This window comes from Miscanthus floridulus, chromosome 9 (assembly GCF_019320115.1).
Source record: "Miscanthus floridulus cultivar M001 chromosome 9, ASM1932011v1, whole genome shotgun sequence".
In the NCBI taxonomy this organism is placed as follows: domain Eukaryota; kingdom Viridiplantae; phylum Streptophyta; class Magnoliopsida; order Poales; family Poaceae; genus Miscanthus; species Miscanthus floridulus.
In genome coordinates this window covers 54,437,115-54,460,218 of record NC_089588.1, presented here as the reverse complement: position 1 = coordinate 54,460,218, position 23,104 = coordinate 54,437,115, and the positions used below count along the sequence as shown (strand labels likewise).

The following is a 23,104-nucleotide window of genomic DNA, read 5'->3' as shown; positions in this document are numbered from 1 at the left end:
GTGAGATCATCAAACAGAATTTGCTAGATTCATATGATTTCAAATGAAAAAGCTGTCAACTATAAAGTTGTAGATCTCGTCGAGGTATACAACATTGATATAAAGTGTTTTCGTTGGAGTGGAGGTGGCGGCGCAAGTTGGCGTGGAGGTGGTGGCCGCAGGGCACGCCCCATAGCACTCGAGGCAGGATCTCCTAATAAGGCCAGCGAGGGGTCGGAGGGGGAAGACCAGAAGAGTTCCCAGAGGCTAGCCACCGACGGCGCACCCGGTCTGAGAGGCGAGAAGAGGAGAGCCCGTGTCATGGACTCGCGGAGTCGCGGTTGGGAATAGGGGTGACCAAGTTAGTTGATGGGACAGTAGGCCTAGGGTTATGATGTTGGCCTGTGGTGTGGGGTGGATGAACATATTGGCCTCATAGGGTGGATGAACATGTTGGCTATTTAATTAGCGGGCCAAACACCAGGCCATGACTATTTACCGGGTCAGGCTGTGCCGCTCAACAAGCTCAGGAGCGGTCCAAGTACGACCCTAGGAATCGGGATGTGCCAGCCTGGGGCCGCCGACCACCGGGCCATGCCGTGCTCGTGCCATGCTTAAAAAATGGGCTTCATGCCCAGCTACTAGGCCACAGGCCATCTGGAGACCTGTAATTGTGTACCACGAGCCATTCATTCAGAAACATCGTGTACAGAATAGATAAATAACCTAAGATCAGAATGTCACAGCAAAAATAAGCTAAGATCAGAAGGGCACAGCAACAGCGAATGGACAGACACAACTCCAGCTTTCTTCAACTTAACTAAAGCTAATTGTATTCAAGACAATATCACCAATTAATATAGCTAATAAATATTTAAGAGATAGAAATTGCAAATTGAACCATTCCAGTTTGAAATAAGAACAATAGAGAATATGGCCTAAAATCAATCAGTACGTTTTTTGAAGTAACATGTTAGCCAATGCTTAAATTTTTTTGGCATCTTGTGTAGGGCATCAATTGCCTGCTACCCAGAACATTGGTCTTGGTTCGTGGCACCTTTAAAATTGGAGTCTCTTGCTACACGGCACTCTTAGAACTTTCAGCCATTTCTTGCTTCACCGCAGCTTCATAACCCTGCTTTTCATGCATCAAGGTTCGCTATAGACAGACATGCAGGTTCGCTTCAGAAGTATTCCATCATATTCAGATCCGTCATTCCTTAACTTACCAAGTTCATCTCTTGAGAAGTTCTGAAACCAACAAACAAGACCAATTACATAATGTATAGCGTGAACCTGCAAACAAGTTTACAAAATATTATGATTTACCAGATCGTCATATGATTCATCATCATCAGGAAAACATAAAATCTTCAAAGCTGTTGCAAGTTTCATTGTACTCCATCCCTCATAGTCTATGCCAGATCTCTCCATGAGACACCTACCGCAACTAGCCAAGAATGAAGAATGCTTGGTCTCACATAAATCACAATCATACAAGACACATGCATACTTAATGATCTGTTCATTAACCTGGATACAAGGGAACATTGCATCATCAGTAACAGAAAGATGCAAAACAAAAAAACGTTTGACAACAATAGAATCAATAACATTGTTCAGTGGCAATAAGATAGATGACAGAGCAATAATGCAGAAAATATTTCAGGTCAGAGTACAGTAAAGCAGGTGATCTCACCATTTCTGGTGTAACATCATTGAAGCCATGACGAATCAGTACATTTTTCATGCCATGACTCATGTAAAGGCGTTCCTCCTTGCTCAGCTCAGTATCTTCAAGAGGCAGTAAACTCTTCAATATATTCTTTATGCCCCACATGACTTCCAACATAGCATCATTACATACACAAGTTATGCCCTGCAAAATAAAAAGCAAAAGTTATTTTTGAACGTAATGGCAGGAGCTCTGCCTTTCAATTAAGATAGGGAAAGAAAGTTTATGTACAATCAAAGACTAGCGAGATTAAGGTTACATCCCCACCTTCCCCCCATACACCTGTGAGCTAAACGTACTCAAGAGCTCTCTTCCTTTGGTGTATGTCTTCCTTTATCCTTGCTGCTACCTGCGTTCCCGTTTGTATCAAGTTGTCAAAGATTCTCCTATTTCTCTCCTTCCATATATTCCAGAATGTGTAGATAATTACCCCGTTGAGCCGCCTCCGCTCAGATCTTGGCACTTTCGCTGCCACTTCTTCCCACCATGACTTGATGTGGGTGGGGTTTACCTGGAGTTGCTGTTGCAGTTGAGTGAAGTTTTCCCATGATAAGATTTGATCCCAAACCGCCTTGGCAAAAGGGCAACAAAGGCATAAGTGGAGGCTTGTTTCTAAGGGCCCGTTGCACATGACACATTGCTGCTGGTGCGGCCACCCTCTCTTTTGTAGGTTACGAGCCGTTAGAATTCTATCTTTCACTAAGATCCAGGCGAAGATCTTGCATCTGTTCTCCACATGCGCTCTCCAAATCAAATCCGTACGGAATGGGGGGAGCGAACCTCTGAATTGGATTTTGTATGCCGAGCGGGTGGAGAAATTCCCGTCATTTGTCCAACGCCAGGTGATGGTATCCTGGACACCCTGCTGTAGGTGCACATCCTGCATTCGTATCCAGAGGGATACAAGCTCCTCTATGTGGGTAGCCGAGGTGATTTTCCTCCCTAGTTTCCGTATCCAATTGTTGTTCCGCATCTCTTTTTGCACCGTTTGGTTAGTCCTTGAGACTAGCCGAAACAAGTTCGGGGCTAGGTATTTAGGAGCTTGCCCATCGAGCCAACTGTGATGCCAAAACCTTGTCTTTGCACCATCTCCCAAAGATATATTGATTGAGGAGTTGAAGAGGATGCGGTCATCATCAGAACACGGGAGCTCCGATCCGCTCCAAGTCTTGGACTCGTCCACCCAATCTTGCCAAAGCCATCGCAACCGGAGAGCTCGTCCAAATCTCTCCAGGTCAAGGACGCCTAAACCCCCAAGGTCTTTTGGTCTGGTAACTGACTGCCAGTTTACTAGGCAGTGTCCGCCGTTTGCATTCTCCTCCCCTTTCCACAAAAACGATCTCCTGATTTTATCTATCTTCTTCTTAGCCCAAGCGGCGAGGGGAAACACTGTCAGGTGGTAGGTTGGCATAGAGGAGAGTACAGAGGTTACAAGAGTGAGACGTCCCGCTCTGTTTAACCATCTTCCTTTCCATTTGGGTAGCCTGTGGGCAATCCGGTCTATGAGAGGTTGGACATGAATCCTTTGCAGTGATCTAATATGGAGTTGCAGCCCCAAATATTTGCATGGGAAGCCCCCTTTAGTACCGGTGAAAGGCGACAGTACTTGGTCTAGGTCGACGTTTCCACAACCAATCGGATGCACTGAGCTCTTTTGAAGATTAATATGGAGTCCCGAGAATGTGCCAAACGCCTGCAGGATGGTTTTGACAGCTTCTACATCGTCTTTTGCGGGGCTGAGGAAAATGGCGGCATCATCTGCATACAATGAGGTTCTCCATTTAGCCGCCGTGATTGGTAAGGGGGTGAGAATCCCCTGTTGAGTTGCTAGGTCAAGCAGACGTTGAAGCGGGTCCATAGCTAGGATGAATAGCATCGGCGAAAGCGGATCTCCCTGGCGGACGCCTCTGGCATGGCTAAAGGTGGCCCCCTGTCGCCCATTCAGCATGGGTGTCGAGGAGGACGTACGTAGGATGATAGAGATCCATTCCCGCCAACGCTGTCCGAAACCCAGAGCCTGCATCGCCTCAAGCAAGTACCCCCAGTGTACCGTGTCAAAGGCTTTGTGGATGTCTAGTTTCATGAACAAAGTCGGAATCTTCTGCTTGTGTAGTTTTTTTACCGCGCTCTGGACGTACAGAAAATTATCGTGGATGCTTCTCCTTTTTATAAATGCGCTCTGACAGTTTGAAACGAGGGAGTTGAGTCGGGGGGCAAGTCTGTCAGCTAACACTTTGGAGAAGATCTTTGCAATGCCATGGAGTAGGCTGATGGGTCTGAAGTCGCTAATTTTTGTTGCATCCGTTTTTTTGGGGAGAAGGATAATAGTAGCCGAATTTAGCCATTCGAAACCCTGGGCATTCAATGTGAATAAGCAGTTCATGGCTGCCATAACATCCTCTTTAATGATTTCCCAACATGCTTTGAAGAAGGCGCCCGTGAAGCCATCCGGTCCCGGCGCTTTATCGGAAGGCATGGCGTATACAATGTTTTTTATCTCATCCTGGGAGAAAGGCACCTCCAGGTCAGAAAGATCATGCTGGTTGTAACCTAGGGCTTGCCAGTTAATTGTGGAATCTCTCTGCGCCGCGGAGCCAATGTGGTTTCTAAAATAATTGTGTATGACCTTTTCTTTATCTTGGTGGGCCACCGCGATTCCCCCATCCGTGTGTAGACAGTGTATGTAGTTCTTTCTCCGTCGAGCATTGGCTCTACTGTGGAAGAGTTTTGTGTTAGCATCTCCACTTTGGATGTAAGTTAGCCTCGATCTCTGTCTGATTCTTGATTTTTCAATAGCAGCGAGCCCCGTGCTACGGGATTTGAGTCGGCGGCATAGGTGGAGTTCCATGGCCGTGAGCATCCTATGTTCTTGGGCTGCTTCTAGCTGCAATAATACTTCTTTCACAATGGCGAGCTGTATCCTTGTATCCCCAATCTTGTCTTTCTTCCAACGCTTGATCGCTTTTGCCACGCGCGCCATTTTGATATGCATGCGCTTGATAGGAAGAGCCGAGGCGACCGGCCTATTCCAAGAATTTTGGACGATGTCATGAAATCCTTCCATCTTAGTCCAGTAATTTTCAAAGCGGAAGGACGTGTTGTGCCGGTGGTCAAGCTCTCCCTGTAGCAGCAGGGGTGTATGGTCCGACATTAGTGATGGGAGGGAGTGTAGGAAACATGCGGGGAAGAGCAGGTCCCACTCGTTGGTACAAAGCAACCTGTCAATTCTAGTGAGCGTCGGGTTGTCCTGTTGATTGCTCCAGGTGAAGCGGCGCCCATTTAGCTTGATTTCTTTGAGCCTCAAATGATCGATCGTCGCTCTAAACGCCCCCATGAGGCGCCGGTTTAGGTTGGAGTTGTTTTTGTCTTCCGCCTGGTAGATGAGATTGAAGTCTCCCAGGATGAGCCATCTATTGTGGACCGGCGGTGGAATGTTCTTCAATTCTTGGAGGAATTGAAGTTTAGCTGCCTCTCCCTGCGGGCCGTATACCACTGTAATTTGCCACTTTGTTCCATCGGCCCTCATGTTGATCTGCGCGGTTATGGTGTTCGAGGTAAGTATAATGTCGGTGAGGTCGAAGAAGTCTTCATTCACTGCTAGGAGGATGCCTCCTCTAGTCTGTTCCGCCGGTAGCACCGTATAGGTGTTAACAAATTTCGCTCCGACAGTTCTTCGTACCACCTCATGATCCATCACATGCAGCTTTGTTTCCTGTAGACAGACAACGGTTGCAGCAGTGGTTCTCACTAACTCGCACACGGAGTGCTGTCGTGCTCCGTCATTCAATCCCCTGACGTTCCAGTTAATTATGTTGCAATTTAATTGTGCCATAAGGAAACCAAGTGGTCCCATCTTAAAAATGCAGTTAGTAAGGTGCCACCCGGGACATCTGAACTGGCAACTTGCCGTAAGCTAATGACACGGATGTATAAATTCAAGCGAGTTGCAAGGTGATAACGCCGATACATCTGAAAGTTGGCCGCCGGCAGAGCAAAATGAAGCAAAGGTTTGCTGCTCACAGAGGTTAAGCTACAGCTAACTGCGAGATGCGGTGTCCAAGTAGTTTGATGGGGAGACGACTGAAGGCCTCTGGCTGTCGCCCCACCCAAACACCATAGGTGGACAAACACAAAAGTTGCGGAGCTCTCAGAGCTCCCGCTGCCACTGCGATGCACTGTTTCTACCATCGTCTAATAAACCTGCCCCAGCAACTCAGTAGATGTCTAGGCGCTGGTGGTGGGCAGCGTTGCCGCTGCGTCGAGGCCACACAGTGCCGACATCGTCTTGACAGTGTCGTCGTCGAGAGGACCCTTGAATAGGTTCAAGTAGCGCAGCATCGCCTCATCGTGGTTGAGTCCTTGGACGTCGAGGATGCCAAGCCTTTTCAAGAGCACTTGTCTGGCCTTTGTTTGGGTGTCCCCCCTCGGCTAGAACCTGGCCGCGATGCGCGTGCTCCTGCGTGTCGGGGCTGGTTGCCTCTTGCGTCGCAGCGGCGGGCTTGGCTGGCGCACTGGACCCTGCAAAATGGGCTGAGGCAGAGGTTGTGAGATCCCCAATAGGAACTGTGACACCACCGCTGCAGTGTGCGATGTGCTCTGGCCATCATCGGCGAGTACCTCTGGGTTGTCGCTGTTGTTGGCCGGTTGCTGGTGGTGGTGAAGTCCATCTGTCATGCGTCGACTGCGCGAGCAGTTGGTGGGCGTTCTGCGGGCGCCGCGTCTGGAGTAGATGAGCCCCGGGCGGAAACGAACCACCTGGGGGCTCCTCTCCGGCTGTGTCTACTTCCGATGTGGCCGCCTGGAGTAGACTCGCCCGCAGCGGAAGCGACACTCCGCAGCGAGGCGTGCCCGTTGTGATGTCGTGTTTTCTTGGTCGGTGACGGGAGGACCCTGTAGTTCAGTCAGGCAAGGGGGAGACGCAGCGGTCATCAGCGTGTCCGAAGATGAGTCGCTCGGTGTTGCGGACGTGGACGGCGCTGCAGCATCAGGTGTGGCGTTCGGCTTCCAGGGCGGGGAAGCAGCGGGTGAAAGGGTGCAGGGTTGGTTATTGACATTGCTATGATTAGCACGCACCTTTGGAGGGCTCGGTGATGGATGATGATTGTTGCCAGCAGCGCTGAAGTCCGGCGACTTGCAGCGCTGGCACGGTGACGGGGACTTGGAGCGCGTCGTTGTGGTCCTCGGCTTCGAACGCGCGTGCCTGTGCGGCCTCCGGTGTTGCGCCCGTTCTCTGCTGCGTCCTCTGGTTCCGCGCTGAATCTCTCCCTGGCGGCCGGAGTCAGCGGGCTTGGCAAGTAGGTGCCGAGACCCAGTGTCCGTCCGACGTCCAGCAGCGACGCCTGGGGCAGAAAGGGTGACATCATGGCCCGCAGGGTCGCTCGGGGCAGGCTCGCGGGCGCCATGGCCAGGAGCGACGTCGTGCAGATGTCGACGACGACCCCCGTGTTCGGGGCTCCGGTGTTGACGTCCACCATGTCTCGACTCCGACCGCTCCCGCTCGCGATCCTTGGGCGCTCGCGACAGGCTACGGGCAAGGCGCGAGTACCAGTTGTCGCCCTGGTGCTCTCGGCGTCCACGGCGTTCGTCGTCGTCGTCGCGGTGTCCACCGCGGAAGACAGCAGGCGGTGGGTCGTGGCGGTCGCGCGGTGTCCTTTCACCATCAACGACCCCGTAGTCCCACGTGAACATGCGGGGAGCAGCAGCCCGTCCATCTCTCCCCGGTGGATCCTCCACCAGATCAAGGTGCACCAGCACCCTGAATGTGAGTCCCCGGCGGCCGCGCCCGGGTTGCGCGCTGTGGGACTCAGCTTTCCTGCAGGACAATGTGAGCCAAGTTACCTTCGGTATGTCTGACGGATTGTGCGTCCAGGCCCAGACACAGAGCGCCCTGGTGTCCGTGCGGTCCAGCGACGCCTTCTCGACGTAGTCAAGGTCGCAGGCCCTGGCGACAGCCCTTTTGGCGATGCTCTCAATCCAGGCGTGAAGGGGGATGCCCTCCAGGCAGAGGCGGACTCGGAACTTGAGGTCGCAGATGTCGCCGTGCGTTACTATCTGCCACGGCCTTATGTGGATGTCGAGGTTGCGGTAGGGGAAAGCCCCCTGCGCCACCGCCTCGTCGCGGTGGTGGCGGTGCTTGAAGTCGACGAAGAAGTCCTCAGGGGCGTGCCTGACGACGGTGACATCCTCCGGGCGAACTGGAAACTGATGGCAGATGGCCCTCTTGATGACCTCCGGCTCCACCACCGGCCTGCTCCCCCCCAGCCATGCCACCATGCCGTGCATGGAGAGACGATCGAGCTCCTGGTCCATGCTGTCGACGGAGAAAGCCACTGCGCTGGTGTCCAGAGGACGGACAGCGGGGTCCCCAGGCCTTGCCATCGCCGTTGCGCGCAGGGGCGGGAAGTTTGTGTCGTCGAGCGGTGGCGGGGCAGTCTTGGGCGTGGAAGCTTGCTTTCTGGAGGATGAGTGCCTGCTCTTGCACACAAAGCTTTTATGTCCCCAGCGGCCACAGGAGAAACACCGCACCGGGTCTCTGCAATCCGCCGCAGCGTGGCCAAAGGAAAGACAGCGGAAACATTTACCTCTCATATGCCGCTGCAGATCACCTCTGTGGAGGTGGCGCGCCGATGTGACCTGGGTGGTTGAAGGAGTTGAATGCTCCAAGGTCTTGAACTCCGGGAGACGCCACCAACGTCTCGGGAGCACCAAAGACCATCCGTCCTCGTCTTGTGACGCGAAGCGCGCGCGTGAATGCGCCCCACCGGCCAGCTGCCGCCGCCCGGTGACGGCCTCGAGCCCATCAGAGCCAGGCGTAGCGGACTGGAGCACTGGACTCCGCACAGCAGCGGATCTGAGGCAGGATTTGGTAGGTGTAGCAGCAATGGAGCAGTAGCTTCTGACCGGGTGGTTGCAGAGAGGCGAGGTGAAACTGACTCGCTTGCCCGACGTGCTTCCCGTCGTGTCGAACCCACTGGCGGTGGCCGCACTGGTCACGACGAGGCGGGGCTCCGGCCCCACGACGACCGCGGGAACAGGGGCGCCGCGAGCGGCGACCGACGCAGCAGCGGGCGCGCGGAACCGGAGATCCGGCTCCACAGTGGCCGATTTGAAGGTCACCTGGGGTGGGGAGCGCCGGGGGGCGGACTCGATCTGTGGCCGGGGGCCACCATACGCCTTGCGCTTGGGGTGAGGGCAGGGTGGGGAGTCCGCAGGCGTTCGGTGGCCGCGGCCGGCGGCGGTGGAACTGGGTAGGGGGGCGGCGTACGGGGGCGGGGGCGAGCGCGGGGGGGGGGGGGAAGCTCGATCTGTGGCAAGGGGCCATCGTACGTCTTGCGAGTGGGGTGAGGAGGACGAGCGCAGGGCGGGGATTCCGCAGGTGCACTCGGCGAATGGGGGCCGCGGCCGGCGGCGGCGGATCTGGGCTGGGAGGCGGCGTACGGGTGCGGGGGCGGGGGAGCGGGGGAGCGGGGGGTGCGTAACGGTTCCATCCTCTGTCATGAATTATTTCATGAACAGCCCAAAAAGCAAAAGTTATTGCTCAAAACTGTTCAGACATCAGAAAATAAGGGATCTTATACACTGACCAACTTTGCTTCAATGATTTCTCTGTGCTCTTGCTTTTCAACGGCTAGTAGTTGACCCGGCTTAAGGCATCTCTGGATCATCGCTGCAAGTTCTTTGTTGACACCAGTATGACTAAACACGTTGGCTTTGTTCTTGAAAGTCTTGAATTCCTTCAGCCAAATGATCTGATCCAGATATGAGCATGTTATTGTGGGGAAAAACAGTTGTTCAAACATCATATCTCCAAATCATGAGTAGGGTCAGTCAAGTAGGTATGTCTAAGACACAGCGATGATCAAGTCCTAGTTTACTTGTAGTGTAATTAAAGCGAGAAAATATGTGGCGAAACCACATCTTCAGTGAACACATGGGACCCAATTCAAAAATGTGTACTTTGGCCACTCAAAATTTTTTAAAACTTGGAACACTAATAGTGCCTCCATGTGTATATCCACCTGTAGAAGTTGAGATTCAGACTCAATCTAAAAAAAATCCAGAAAATGACAAACTTTAGGTCCATGTGTACTAGAAGACTAGTCACTAGTGCAAACTGCAAATGCACCTGAAATTTGACATTTTGATACGAATTTTTGGAATTGGTTCTCATGTTTCCACGGAAGATATACTTACCACTACATATTTTTCCAATTAATTAAAGAAAAAGTTCATGTGCCAGGATAATCTCTTTCAATAACGACCATATTGGTCCTCTTGTGTAAGTAGTACCGTTTGAGGACTAAACCATACATATCCAGCAGCTAGTAGCTAAAAACTAATTCATAGATGGCAATACCCTCCCCTCTACATTTCAACCTGTCAAAGATTTGTAAATCTCTTTGCTCACATTTCGAGCAAGAAAGTGGTTTCTAGGCATGACTGCAACAGAATCAGACTACATGACTATGGTTAGATATTGAATTTGAATGCTGTTAAAGTAGCAAACAACTAATCAACCACTTTGTGCCCTCATTCCTCCCCCCAATGAGAGAAAATTGCAATTATAGGACGCGAAACAATACGCTTCGCTATTATAGGACTCCAAACATCAACTTTGCTAAAACAACCCTTGAAACGTTGGCACTTTGTTATACATGGCATTTGATCTTTTTAATCACTTTTCTCAACTAAAATACATGTATTTTGCCATGATGTGACCGTATGTCTAGGATTAGTAACCAGACTTCTTGATCCAGCTTTTGTATCTCCCAGTTTCTCTTGGTAGGCAAGTATTTCCTGCAATAGAACAAGATTAATAACCAGTCAAGGTGTTCATTTCCATTGCATTCGTGGACATAGCGAGGAGGCACGAAGAAGAACACGACCCGCCGGCGACATCACCTGCGAGCAACGGCGACGGCCTCCTGCGTTCCATCGTCGAGGGCGCCAAGGCCGCCGCCGGCGCTTTCAGTCCCTGCACGGCTGAGGACTTCATCATGGACAACTGCAAGAACATCTACATCGCGGGGCACGAGACGACGTCGACCACTGCCGCCTGGTGGCTGATGCTCCTCGCCGCGCACACGGAGTGGCAGTCACGCGCGTGCGCCGAGGTCCTGGAGGTTTGCAGCCATCAGGGACAAAAGCCGGTGGACGTGGACACGCTCCGGCAGCTGAAGACGGTGACGATGGTGGTGCAGGAGACGCTCCGGCTGTACCTCCAGGATACAAAAGTCAGAAGGGCAATACGGTCACATCATGGCAAAATACATATATTTTAGTTGAGAAAAGTGATTAAAAAGACCAAATGTCATGTATAACAAAGTGCCAACATTTCAAGGGTCGTTTTAGCGAAGTCGATGTTTGGAGTACTATAATAACGAAGCGTATTGTTTCGCATCCTATAATTATAATTTTCTCCCCCAATTAAACGTAGTACACAACAAAAAAAAGGCCATCATTGTGATGCAGATCACTCCTCTGTTAAATATATTGTCGACAAGGAACAAACGGCATAGATCAGACAGAAAGAAAGGTGTAAGTATTGACCTCCTCTGCTATTTCGAAATTGACGAAAGTTCGCCCAGATGTTCTGCAGGAGACGACGCAGCAAATCCAGAAGAATGAGCCCAATGACAAGGCAAATGGGGCAACAGAGCAAGCAAGTACATACATCAGTATGAGTTTATGCAAGTACTGTACCTCCATAGCATTAGATCGGAACAGTTGGACCCCATCAAATTTGAAAATTGCAAAGCCAGAGGGTGACTCGAACAGCAATGAGATTATGCCACCATTCCCCAGCTCGCCAACTGCGAGCACAGAAGTCAAGAAAACAGGATCAGGGTTACCAAGAGAAACGTAATGTCCAGAAACTGCACATTCTGGTATCAAGCATTATTAGGTCAGACACAGAAGATTAGAGAACCCTTCCAGTTCCAGCCGAGCACAAATAAGAAACCTCCAAAACCCAAGACAACATCCCCTATCAAATATCACATGATTATGCCCCAATGCAATATCACATAGATTAGGATCGCGGCGTGCAGTGGGGCTTACCTAAACGGAATTCCTCCGACTTCGGAGGTCGAGGAGGAGAAGGGTGGCGCGGTCGTCCCTTCTTGCGTTTCCGCACTATCCAGGTCGTGGTCGTCTGGTCGATAGGTCTTGATCGAGGCCGAGATCTCGAGAGGTGCGGAGGTTTTGGGGAAACGCAACAAGTCGAGAGGTGCAGAGGTGCAAAGATCTGGATTTTCAGAGGTGCGGAGAGGTTTTGTGGCGGCGTCGACTATTTTTTAATTCATATATGTTTATTAGCAGAAATAAATGTACGAGCGGAAATTTTGCAATCTATACAGCCTGCTGATACGGTGATATTTAAATACCGCCACATCATTCGGCGAAATTTAGCCTGCCGTCAAATCAGATGGTGATAATATATTGGAACCTGACCTGCAGGATATGACGCCAAATCAATTGGCGGCAAGAGAATCTCAATAGTTCCTATAAAATCAATTGGTAATCAATGAGTTTTCTAAATAAATAGCTACAAAATATTGAGAGTATATTTGTTGAGCTTCTCCAGCCATTTTCAAAATCCCGCTCCTAAAATATTGAAGACAATTTTAAATCAAGAATACAAGCCTATTTGTAAATCACCCTATCGATTTTATACTTTCGTTACATTTGCATTAGAAACCCTGTCCTGCTTCTTATTCTTTCCCACATTCTTTCACCTTCAGATTGTCTCACCCTCAGTGGGTGCTAGAATAATTATTTTATATGAACTTTATTTTAAGAGCATCTACAGTAATATCATCCAAAGGGCCTCTGGCTGGACGGACACAGAAAGATATACCTTCGGAAGGTGTCCAAAGGGAAATGCGAAGATCCATTCAGCTGAATCCAAATGGATTAAGAATGAAAACGGCCAAAAAAATCCTTACTAAGGATGTGTTTGTTTTTGGGATGAGAGGGATGAAATGGATCCACTCGAGATAGGATGGTTTCATCTCCGCGTTTGGTTGGGAGGACGGGGACATCCTTCTCCTCGTTAGTGGGAGGGATGGAGATGAAAGGGATATTATCACGCCGGTACTCCGATAGCTGTTAAGTGGGGCCCACCTATCATCCTTGGACTGCTTCTTCCTCCTTTAGCACCATTCATCTTCCTACCCGCCCGCGCCGCCATGGCTTCCCTTGTTGCTGTTGCCTGCGCCGCCGTCATGGCCGCCTGTCCCGCACTACCGGAATCCTCAAATTTGCCGAGTGTTTTTATGTTTGCGAGTGTATTCCCTCGAGCACTCGGCGAACAAGTTCTTTGCCGAGTGCTGCGCTAAAAACACTCGACAAAAAAAAACACTCGGCAAAGAGGGGGTTTGCAGAGTGTAAAAAAAACACTCGGCAAAGAGGGGGTTTGCCGAGTGTTAAAAAAAACACTCAGCAAAGAAATAAAATCTTTTTTCTGGAAAAGAAGGAGAAGAAAAAAATGAAAAAAAAAACTTTGTCGAGTGCTCAGATCTAGAACACTCGGTAAAAAAAGAAGGAGAAGAAAAAAATGAAAAAAAAACTTTGCCGAGTGCCCCGATTTGGGACACTCGGCAAACAAAAAATATCGTACTTAACCCCTCCCATCCCCAGCGCCCCACCCCTCCCGTCCCCACCCCTTCTTCCTCCCCTCACCTCCCGGCCCCAAGCGCTCCCTCTCCTCCCGTCGGCGCTGCCTCCCTCCCCTCTCTCCCAGCTGCCCTCTTTCCCTCCTGATCCAGCGCCCCCTAACTAGATCCGGCGCGCCCTCCTTCCCTCTTTCCCCGGCAGCGTGGCGGCCGAATCCGGCACGCCCTCCTTCCCCGACGGCGCGCCCCCTCCTTCCTAGCGGCGTGGCAGCGCGGATCCGGCACGCCCTCCTTCCCCGGCGGCGTGGCGACGTGGATCCGGCACGCCCTCCTTCCCTCCTTCCCCGGCGGCGTGGTGGCAAGGATCCGGCACGCCCTCCTTCCCTCCTTCCCCAGCGGCGTGGCGGCGCAGATCCGGCGCGCCCTCCTTCCCTCCTTCCCCGGCGGCGTGGTGGTGGGCGTGGTGTGCCGGCGGTCGTGGCATGGCGGTGGCGGCGGCATGGGCGGTGGTGGTGCCCGATGGAGCAGGGTGCTTGTTTTTTTTTCAAAAAATGTTTGCCGAGTGTTTTTTCGGCACTCGGCAAAGTCTTTGCCGAGTGCCCGACGATTGACACTCGGCAAACAGCTCTTTGCGGTTAAAACCTACGCCGAGTGGCGTTTGCCGAGTGTTACACTCGGCAAACCGTTTGCCGGTAGTGCCGCCGTCGAGGCTTCTCGCGCCAGGCACAAGCGTTGCCGCCAGGGCTGAGCTAGCCTGCGGCTGGGACCACAAGTGCTGCCGCCGGGCTGAGCTCGCCCACGGCCAGGGCCACAAGCGCCGCTGCTGGGGCTGAACTCGCCCGCTGCCTGGGCCAAAAGCGCCGCCGTTGGGGCTACTCACGCCTATACCGAGGCCGTGTTCGCCCGCGTCGGAGCGTGCCCACCGGGGCCATGGCCGGGGCCGAGCTCGCCCTCACCATCGGGCCACACCCCCATGCCGGATCCAACCTCAGTGTGCTCTCTCCATTCTCCTTCGATGTCATGCGTGCAAACAGAAGAAAATGTTGTCGGGAGGATGGCTGCATACCTGAGTTTTCTGGGGATGGAGGAGTCCCCGAATCTAGAGGAATATTTGTCTCTGGGGATGACTATCCACAATGTCCCACTTCATCCTTATCCCGCTCCAGAACCAAACACTACCTAAGAGAGTAGGGATGAAACCGAATGGAAACAGATGAGGAAATCGCTTAACTATTTTGAATTTCATATTTCTACACGTAAACAAGAAAATGGTCGGGGAAAACGGAAATGAGAAATTTGGCATATCATGAACAATACGGCAATGTGGTCGGATACACGTCGATAACATTTGTGAACGGTAAACTAAATCAGAATCAAAGACACATGTAACCATTTTAAGTGTTCAACTCAACGGTATAGATACAACTATACACTTAAATATTCAAATAATATCAAAGTATTATAGATAGGTTGATACTAAATAGAACCATAAAGGCGCACACAAATATATACATAATAGCAGTGACATAATATGGTTGATAGGAGAAGTATATAGATTATTTGTTTTTCAAAATGAACTGACTAGGTAGAAAATAGTACTTATTTTAGGTAATCAACAAACATTTGGCAGAAATTGGAAAACAGGAAAAGAAATATATTTTTTTGAGACGAGGAAAAGAAATATAAATTAATAGGCCACAGAGTGACTTTCGGGTGAAAGCATCCAATTCTCCCAGGCACCTAGTTCTGGGTCACCTTCCACGTTTCTGGCAGCACCTTTTTTGCGATGGTTTGGGCCCCATTGAGTCATTCCTCGGTTCCGAAGTGGTGTCTCTTCAGGGGATGAAAACAGGACATGAAAATCATATGCCGATGGGATCGTACACTGCATTTTTCTTTTTTCTCGAGAAAAAAATAGAAATAAGAATAAATTGAGGAAAATATAGCAAATTCAAGATTGAAATTGACTAACTTTTGATTCGAGGGCTCTGCTACTTTTGAGATACTTATTTTTTGGTTCTCCTCTAGCATTAACCCTCAAATTAGGGCTCTCAAATTCAACCAAACATATATCGACAAATAAGACCCACATTTCCCTTTTTCTCCACTCTGCGTCTCCACACCTCCATCTCCTCGAATCGAGGCGTATCCCCATCTCTTCACCGACCTAGCATACCCCACAGTGGAGGGTGGGCAATGGAGGAAGGGTGGGGCCGGTGATGGATGCCCTTGAGACAGAGGGAGGTGGCGGGGAGGGGCGTTTTCCCATGCCATCTCCTCGAATTCAGCAGTGGGATGCCTTGCGATGGTTGATGGATGGAGAAGGCGATGAGAATGGGGTGTTGCCGCTGGGAAAAGGATGACCGAGGCAGCTGGCCATGATGAGAAGGAGCATCGCGGCCAGGAGAGGTGTGCCCAAATCTCATGTCGTGGCAGGTATGGATGGCCAATCTCGTGTCGCGGCAGGGAGGGGGTGAGGGGCACTGTGACTTAGAGGAAAGGGGGAAACCAGCGTGTAAGAGAGAAAAACAATCAACTGCTTGATGAGGGTTGTGGTTGACTGGCCACAGAAATGAGGGCCTAAGGATGGGATTTGAGGACCCGCTACTTTTTTAAGGGATTCAGTAGATGCCGTGGCTAGCGTGAACCATCATATTTTGGTTTAGGACTTAGTTAAGCCCTACTAGAGCTGCTCTTATAGTTTCTATATTCTATGTTTTATCAAGAAATTCATGTCGGCAATCCCGTGCAGAGGTTTTAGTTTTAAGGAAAATCACGTGCAGAGGTCATGCTCTTTGTCTTTGTCATAGGCCACCCATTATAAAACAGTTCATGGTCTTGCTTTTCTCTAGAATGGGTGAGGCGGCTCTAATTTTTTTTGAATGACTCGATACATCAAGTACAAGCTATGGTATATGAACTTAAGTACAAACTCACACCACACACTATACACACGCAAACACGTACACACTGTGCGCAGGGTAGATCTACATATATACCCAAAGGCACACGTGCGGCTAAGAGATACTTAAAGATCGTCACACTCCAAGCGCGACAAGCACAACACTTTGACCACCGTAGAGCATCCTCGTTTAAGGCTGCAAAGAAAACTGAGGAAATATCTCGGTGCGAACCTACGTTGAGCGGGACACGAACGCAGGTGGCAGGCGCTCCACCCTAGCGGCCTTGCCAACGCGCTACATGCGCTCGCAAGGCGGCTCTAATTTTGGTATTGTGCTGACAATGGAGACTGTGGACAGACCCGTAGTGCTTTAGTTGGGCCGCAACAAAGGCCGAAGCCCATTAGCAAATCATGAAGGGTTGGACGCCTGATCTTCCAAATCCAGTTTAGCCGGCCAGCCTTGCTGGGCGAGCATAGCAGATCAGGCCCAAAACTCCTTTTTCTTTGTGCGGACTGCAAATACGATGATCTAAATATCTTTTTTTTTCATCGTCTTGATGCGAGAAGCTTCATGATGGAGTCTACCATTGCACATGTCGGTACCCTTTTTTCTGTCAGCAGTAGCAGTGTAAGCCAATCAACTGTAGCTAAGCCAGTGTTCGCATAAACGGCAAACGGCCAGTAAACGGTAAATAGTGGTAAACTGTTTTGTTTAGGGGTAAACGGAAAGTAAACGGTTGACCGTTTAAACGGTAAAAAAACGAAAAAAACGGTCTAAACGGCCTAAACGGAACGGAGATAAACAACGTTAAATGGACTAAACAGCTGTTTAGGCTAACACGAGGTAAATCTAGTTCAGTTTTATATGGATAAATTTATATACTTAAGTTTATTATATTTATAAATGTGTACATTTGATATATTACATGCATAAATATCTATATTTGGTTCTTTTCACATGCATAAATATATATACATACCAAAATAATTGATTTTTACTCATATAAATATGTATAAATGCTAGAATACTTGATTTTTTACATGCACATATATAATTATATGTATTTTTTTAAAAGTACAAAATCGTTTAAACCATTTAACTTCGTTTAAACACCGTGTAAACAGCCTAAACGCTAAACGAAGGACGATCGTGTGTAAATACCGTTTACCGTTTAGGAAAACATTGAGCTAAGCACATCGATTTTTTCCCCGACGAACCAATAGGGGGGCGAGAAGCCCACCTGAATATTTATGTATCTCCTACAACTAAAAAGAACAAAAGTAAGACAATTTTTTGGTGCGACATTTTTTTGGGGTCGCCGCTCTACCGAGTCGTGCGATCGTTCGGATCGTCAGGCGCCGGCAGGTGGGACTTCCCTCCAAATGCCACTCTTCGACGGCCCCACGTGATCCATCTTCGCTGAATGCCACCCGGTAGCCATGCGACTCGTCCAAGATAAAAAAAAGAAAAAAAAAACTCCGGAGCGTCTCCACCGCCGCCATCCACGCTCCCCTCCGTCTTCCCCACCGCCGTCGCCCCTGGCCCTCGCAACGCCTCCAACGACAGCGGCCATGATCTCCGTCGCCACCTCGATCCCTACCGCCCCTGCGCCATCGCCGAGTCCCATCGACGATGATCCCCGCAGCTGTCTTGGTCGTGGAGGCCGGCCGGCCGGCAGCGGAAGCCGGCAGGCCGCGCGCGCGTCCCTCCCCCGATCAGGCTCGTGTATTCGTCAGGGTCTTCACCGGTGACGAGCCCCGCGGCAGCGAAAGACGGTAGGGCGCGAGAACATCCTTCCCCCTGATTCGGCTCGTGTCTCCGTCGGTCCTACTGTGCTGCCAAATCCTCCTCTCCTGCCGCACTTCCATCTCTCTCATGTTTTGCGAGGAGCACCACCAGGTGTGCCAATCCCTTCTCTTCCCTTCCTACTGTGCGAAACCGACCACCCAAACCCTACCTTAAGCTAATTGGCTATTTGTATTCGGATTTGATCTAATTACATGTATTATGCCTACTAACTTGGATCCCTTTCAAAGGTTATCATCCGTACATGTGCACAGCCATGTCCTTTATTGGATCTGTGCCTACAGATCTATCACTACTACAGAAATCAATTTGCGCAGCGTGGCCAAAATGCGCTCTGTGGCGGGCACCTCTTATGCCCGCCATGGTTAACCGGTGGCCGGCCAGCGAGGCCAGCCACCAAGGCGCCCGCTGTGGGAAATTGGTTTACCGCGGCGGGCCACCTTACCTGCCCGCCGCAGGAAATAGTTATTTACCGCGGCGGGCGGTATGAATCGCCCACCGCGGTTAATACGATTTACCATGGCGAGCTCTTTAAACTGCCCGCCGCGGTAAAGAGTTGATTTACCGAGGCGGGCGTTTTATCTTGCCCGCCGCGGTAAAGCCTGTACAAATACACAGCACAAACCCTTCATCTTCTCCACGGGTCTTCCTCTCTCAAAACTCATGGGGGGAGGCTTTGCCCTAAAATTTAAGGAAACTTTTGATTTGAGTTGAAGGGCTTGGATTTGAGGGAGGAGGACATCATAAGAGGTTCATAAAGGCTCTCCCTCTCTCCTTCCATCCTCTCTCTCTATTTCCATCACCTAGAGTTCTCTCTAGATCTAGATCAATTTTAATGGAAAAAATGATGTCATGTATTTCTTTAACTTTAGATTCATCATAGATGCATGCTTCATCTTTCACATCGTCATTTCCTCTCTTTTTCATGATTTTGGACGTAAAAATCATCAATTTCTCCTAATTCTTCTTTATTTAATGTTGATTGTGACGGATAATGTTCGCAGATATGATGGATAGATCGGAATGGATGTACCGGATCGATAGAGTGAATGATCCGCGGTACCTCTTTGAATTAAGGAAGTTTATTGTGGCTGGTAAAGCTCACCGTGAGAGACTGAAGCGGATGACAACCATATGTCCATGTTCTCGTTGCAAGAACCTGAAAGCCCACCGAGACAGCGAGGTGCAAACTCATTTGATCATGTATGGTTTCGTCGAGGGCTACACAGTCTGGACATTTCACGGCGAAAGAGTTGGTGCGAGTGGCGGTGCATCTGGAGTGAGCTCTTCGACGCCGACGACGACAGCACCACCGGTGAATAAAGATCCTTCAGCAGCAGCTACGCCAGCCGATAGTGACAACAGTTATCGTGATTACATCACGGTGGATGATCTAATGCAAGACATGGCCGACGAAGGTGGCGACGATGGTGATGGTCAGGATACTGTGAGCCAACCCGAGGATGTGCAGCTTGTTGAAGATCTAGTCAAACACTTCGATGAAGACGACGTTGTGTTGGGTTGCCCAAAGTTGGAGAATTTCAGAGAGTTGAAGCAGGCGGCAGTTGATCCTCTCTATAAGGACGGCGGCGATTGTCCGAAGGAGTGCACGGCACTCCGTTTTAACCTCCATATGTTGATGTTGAAGGCTCGTCATGGTTGGTCTGACACTAGCTTCAATGAGTTGTTAAGCTACCTTGCTACCACGTACCCAACGGCTAACAAGGTGCCCGCCAATACTTATCGGGCCAAGAAGCTGATCCGGCCAGTGGCGATGAAGCTTACAAAGTTTGATGCATGCCCTAACCACTGCATCCTGTATCGGGGCAATGAGTATGAGAATTTGACGAGTTGTCTGCACTGTGGCTTTAGTCGGTACAAGAAAAATGCTGGATGTCGCGTGGATGCAGAAGACGAGGGAGGCTTGCGGGGTGGTCGAAAGAAGAACAAGAAGGGGGCAAAGAAGAGTAGTGCGGCCAAACAGATCTCAGCTCAGCAGGACGATGAAGAAGAGGGTTACACGCACAGAAAAAGTCCAGCACTGTCGGTGTGGTACCTGCCCATGACCGATCATCTGCGTGCAATATTTGGGAACCCGGACGATGCCAAGCTCATGTCCTGGCATGCATCAGCTGACCGCCTGAAAGACGATGGCAAGCTACGGCACCCATCCGATGGCAAGCAGTGGAAGGATTTCGACGAGGCCTACCCGGAGTTTGGCAAGGAGCCCAGGCATGTTAGGTTCGCGCTGAGTACCGACGGGATGAACCCGTTCGGTGAGCTTAGTAGCTCGCACAGCACTTGGCCCATCGTGCTCACCATGTACAACCTACCTCCCCATCTATGTCAGAAGCGTAGGTACCTTATGCTGACCATGCTTATCTCCGGACCGAAGCAGCCTGGCAATGATATAGATGTGTTCCTGGAGCCGTTCATGGAGGAAATGAAGATACTATTTGATGTTGGGGTCCAGATGGTGGATGCATCCCGCAAGGAGAAGTTCACACTAAAAGCAATCATCTTTGTCACCATCACCGAATACCCTGGTCTCTTCTCACTGTCGGGGCAGATCAAAGGGAAGACCGGCTGCGTAATTTGCATCGACGAGACCTGCTACACTTACCTTAAGGGATCCAATAAGATGGTGTACACGAGGCACAGACGGTTCCTCGCCAAAAATCATAGGTATAGAAGAAGTATTATGAACAAATACTTTGACAATCAGGACGAGCCGCAGCATGATCAAACGACGCAGACTAGTTGGGGGACAAAGGTGTATGAGATGGTCAAGGACATGGATCAGGTGGAGTTTGGAAAGAAGAAGAAGCCGCCTGAAGATGGGCCCAAGCAGACAAGGAAGCGAAAGCGGGACCAGATGGAGGAAGTCCCCGCCGCCATTCCTTTCAAGAAGAAGTCAATTTTCTTCAAGTACCTGTCGTATTGGAAAACACTGAATACACCCCATGCCATCGACTGCATGCACCTGGAGAAAAATGTCTTCGAAAGCACGATCGGTGTCCTGCTGGACATCAAGGGCAAGACAAAGGATGGTATCAAGTCACGGACGGATCTTGTCAATCTGGGCATTAGGCCGGACCTTCACCCGGGACCACCTCAGAACGGTAAAGTCGATATCCCGAGTGCGGCCTGCAACCTAACGCAAGACGAGAGGACGGCTTTTCTTAAGTTGCTTAGGGGTATCAAGGTGCCGACTGGTTTCTCTTCCAACATCAAGAGCCTGGTCTCCATGAAAGACCTCATAATGACCGGCTACAACTCACACGACTGCCACGTCATGCTGATGGTGTTCCTACCAATTGCGATTAGGGCTATCCATCCAGAGTACATGAAGATGGTCATCACACGGATGTCATACTTCTTTAACCGCATCACCCAGAAGGTCATTGATAAGGCTGAGCTGCCTGCCCTGAAGGAGTTCATCGCGGAGACCCTTTGCCAGCTCGAGATGTGCTTTCCACCATCTTACTTTGATATTATGCCACACCTAATGATGCATATGGTCGATCAGATCCATCAACTGGGCCCCATGTATCTACACCAGATGTGGACGTACGAGCAGTTCATGTCCACCCTCAACAGATACGTCCATAACCGCGCTTACCCGAAGGGCTCTATGATCGAGGCATACACAACGGAGGAGGCCGTGAACTGGTGTATGAGGTACATAAGAGATGGGAGGGTGATTGGGCTGCATGTCCATCACCATGAAGGCAAAACCTCAGGGATGGGGTGCACAGGCCAAAAAGTACGCACCGATGTGGCAAACCGAACGGTGCAAGAAGCTCATTACAACATCCTTCATCAGTTAGTGAGCATGGAGAAATACATTGAAAAGCACCTGGAAGAGATTCGCGCCGCTAATGACGGGCAGCGCACGGAGGCATGGGTCTAGAACCATCACAAGAATAATTTCATAGAGTGGCTCAAAGAACAACACATACCCCTTCAAGGATGCCCTGATGAAGATACGGAGACCGTTAAGAGGCTTGTGTTAGGCCCATCCAGCCAAATCACCACGTGGCAAGGGTATGATGTCCAGGGCTACAGGTTCCACACGAAAGACAAGGACAAGAAGAGCTTGGCACAGAACTGTGGTGTTCGATACGAGGGCGAAGAAGAGTCCACGGGCCAGAGGAGGCAATACTATGGGCAAGTCGAAGAAATATGGGAACTTGACTACGGCCAAAACCTACGCATAACCGTCTTCCATTGCCAGTGGGTCAAACCGAATGCGGTTGTAGTGGACAGTTATGGGCTAACCACCATGGACCTCAAAAGTATCGGCTACAAAGATGACCCGTGGGTACTAGCAACCAATGTCGCGCAAGTGACCTACTATATATATGCTGAGGACCCAAAAAGGCATGTGGTTGTGTCCGGAAAGCAGCGGATTGTGGGAGCTGTTGGGGTGCAGAGTCCCGAACAATACAACAACTACGTAGAGCTCGAGATTTTTACCGATCATCCAAAGAAGATCAAGGCCGTCGAGGACCGATTCAACAAGTCCAGGATGATGCCGTGGGCCCGCCCTGACGGTGAGAAGAGGACGGTGAAAGCACCTGCACCAAAATGATATATGTATCCCAGAAACATATATGTAACTTATTGTAGTGGACTCCATTCAAGACAAGTTGTAACTTATTATTAATATCATGGAACCATATGTATGCATCATATATTTTGTTGTGTTGTTTTTTTCTTTTTCATATTATGTGATCTATGTTCAAACAAATGAAACAAGCTTGTATATATATATACTCCTCTATAGCTAACTACTCCTCCAACTATGACTCTACTACTACTCTACTCCTCCAACTACTACTCTACTACTCCAACTATGTACTACTCTACTACTACTACTCCAAACTATACTACTATCTACTATCTACTATACATACTCCTCTATAGCTAACTATCTAGTATATATACTGCTCTACCTAAGGGAAAAATAAGATTCCAGATTGAAAAAGGGTAAAATAAGATTTCAGATTGAAAAATATTAACCGTGACGGGCGTTCTAAGGAGCCCGCCGCGGTAAATATTAA

At 50.0% G+C, this 23,104-nt stretch overlaps 1 protein-coding gene across 1 annotated transcript; it reads right to left on the bottom strand.

Moving 5' to 3' along the window:
• Positions 1-888: 888 nt before the first annotated feature.
• Positions 889-12,941, bottom strand: LOC136479932 (uncharacterized). The gene is made up of 8 exons (XM_066477633.1): positions 12,839-12,941; positions 12,162-12,217; positions 11,774-12,002; positions 11,417-11,526; positions 9,298-9,462; positions 1,679-1,858; positions 1,309-1,512; positions 889-1,230 (listed from the first exon to the last, which is right to left on the bottom strand). The coding sequence occupies exons 1-8, from the start codon at positions 12,939-12,941 to the stop codon at positions 1,129-1,131; spliced, it is 1,149 nt and encodes a 382-aa protein (XP_066333730.1). The 3' UTR covers positions 889-1,128.
• Positions 12,942-23,104: the final 10,163 nt, after the last annotated feature.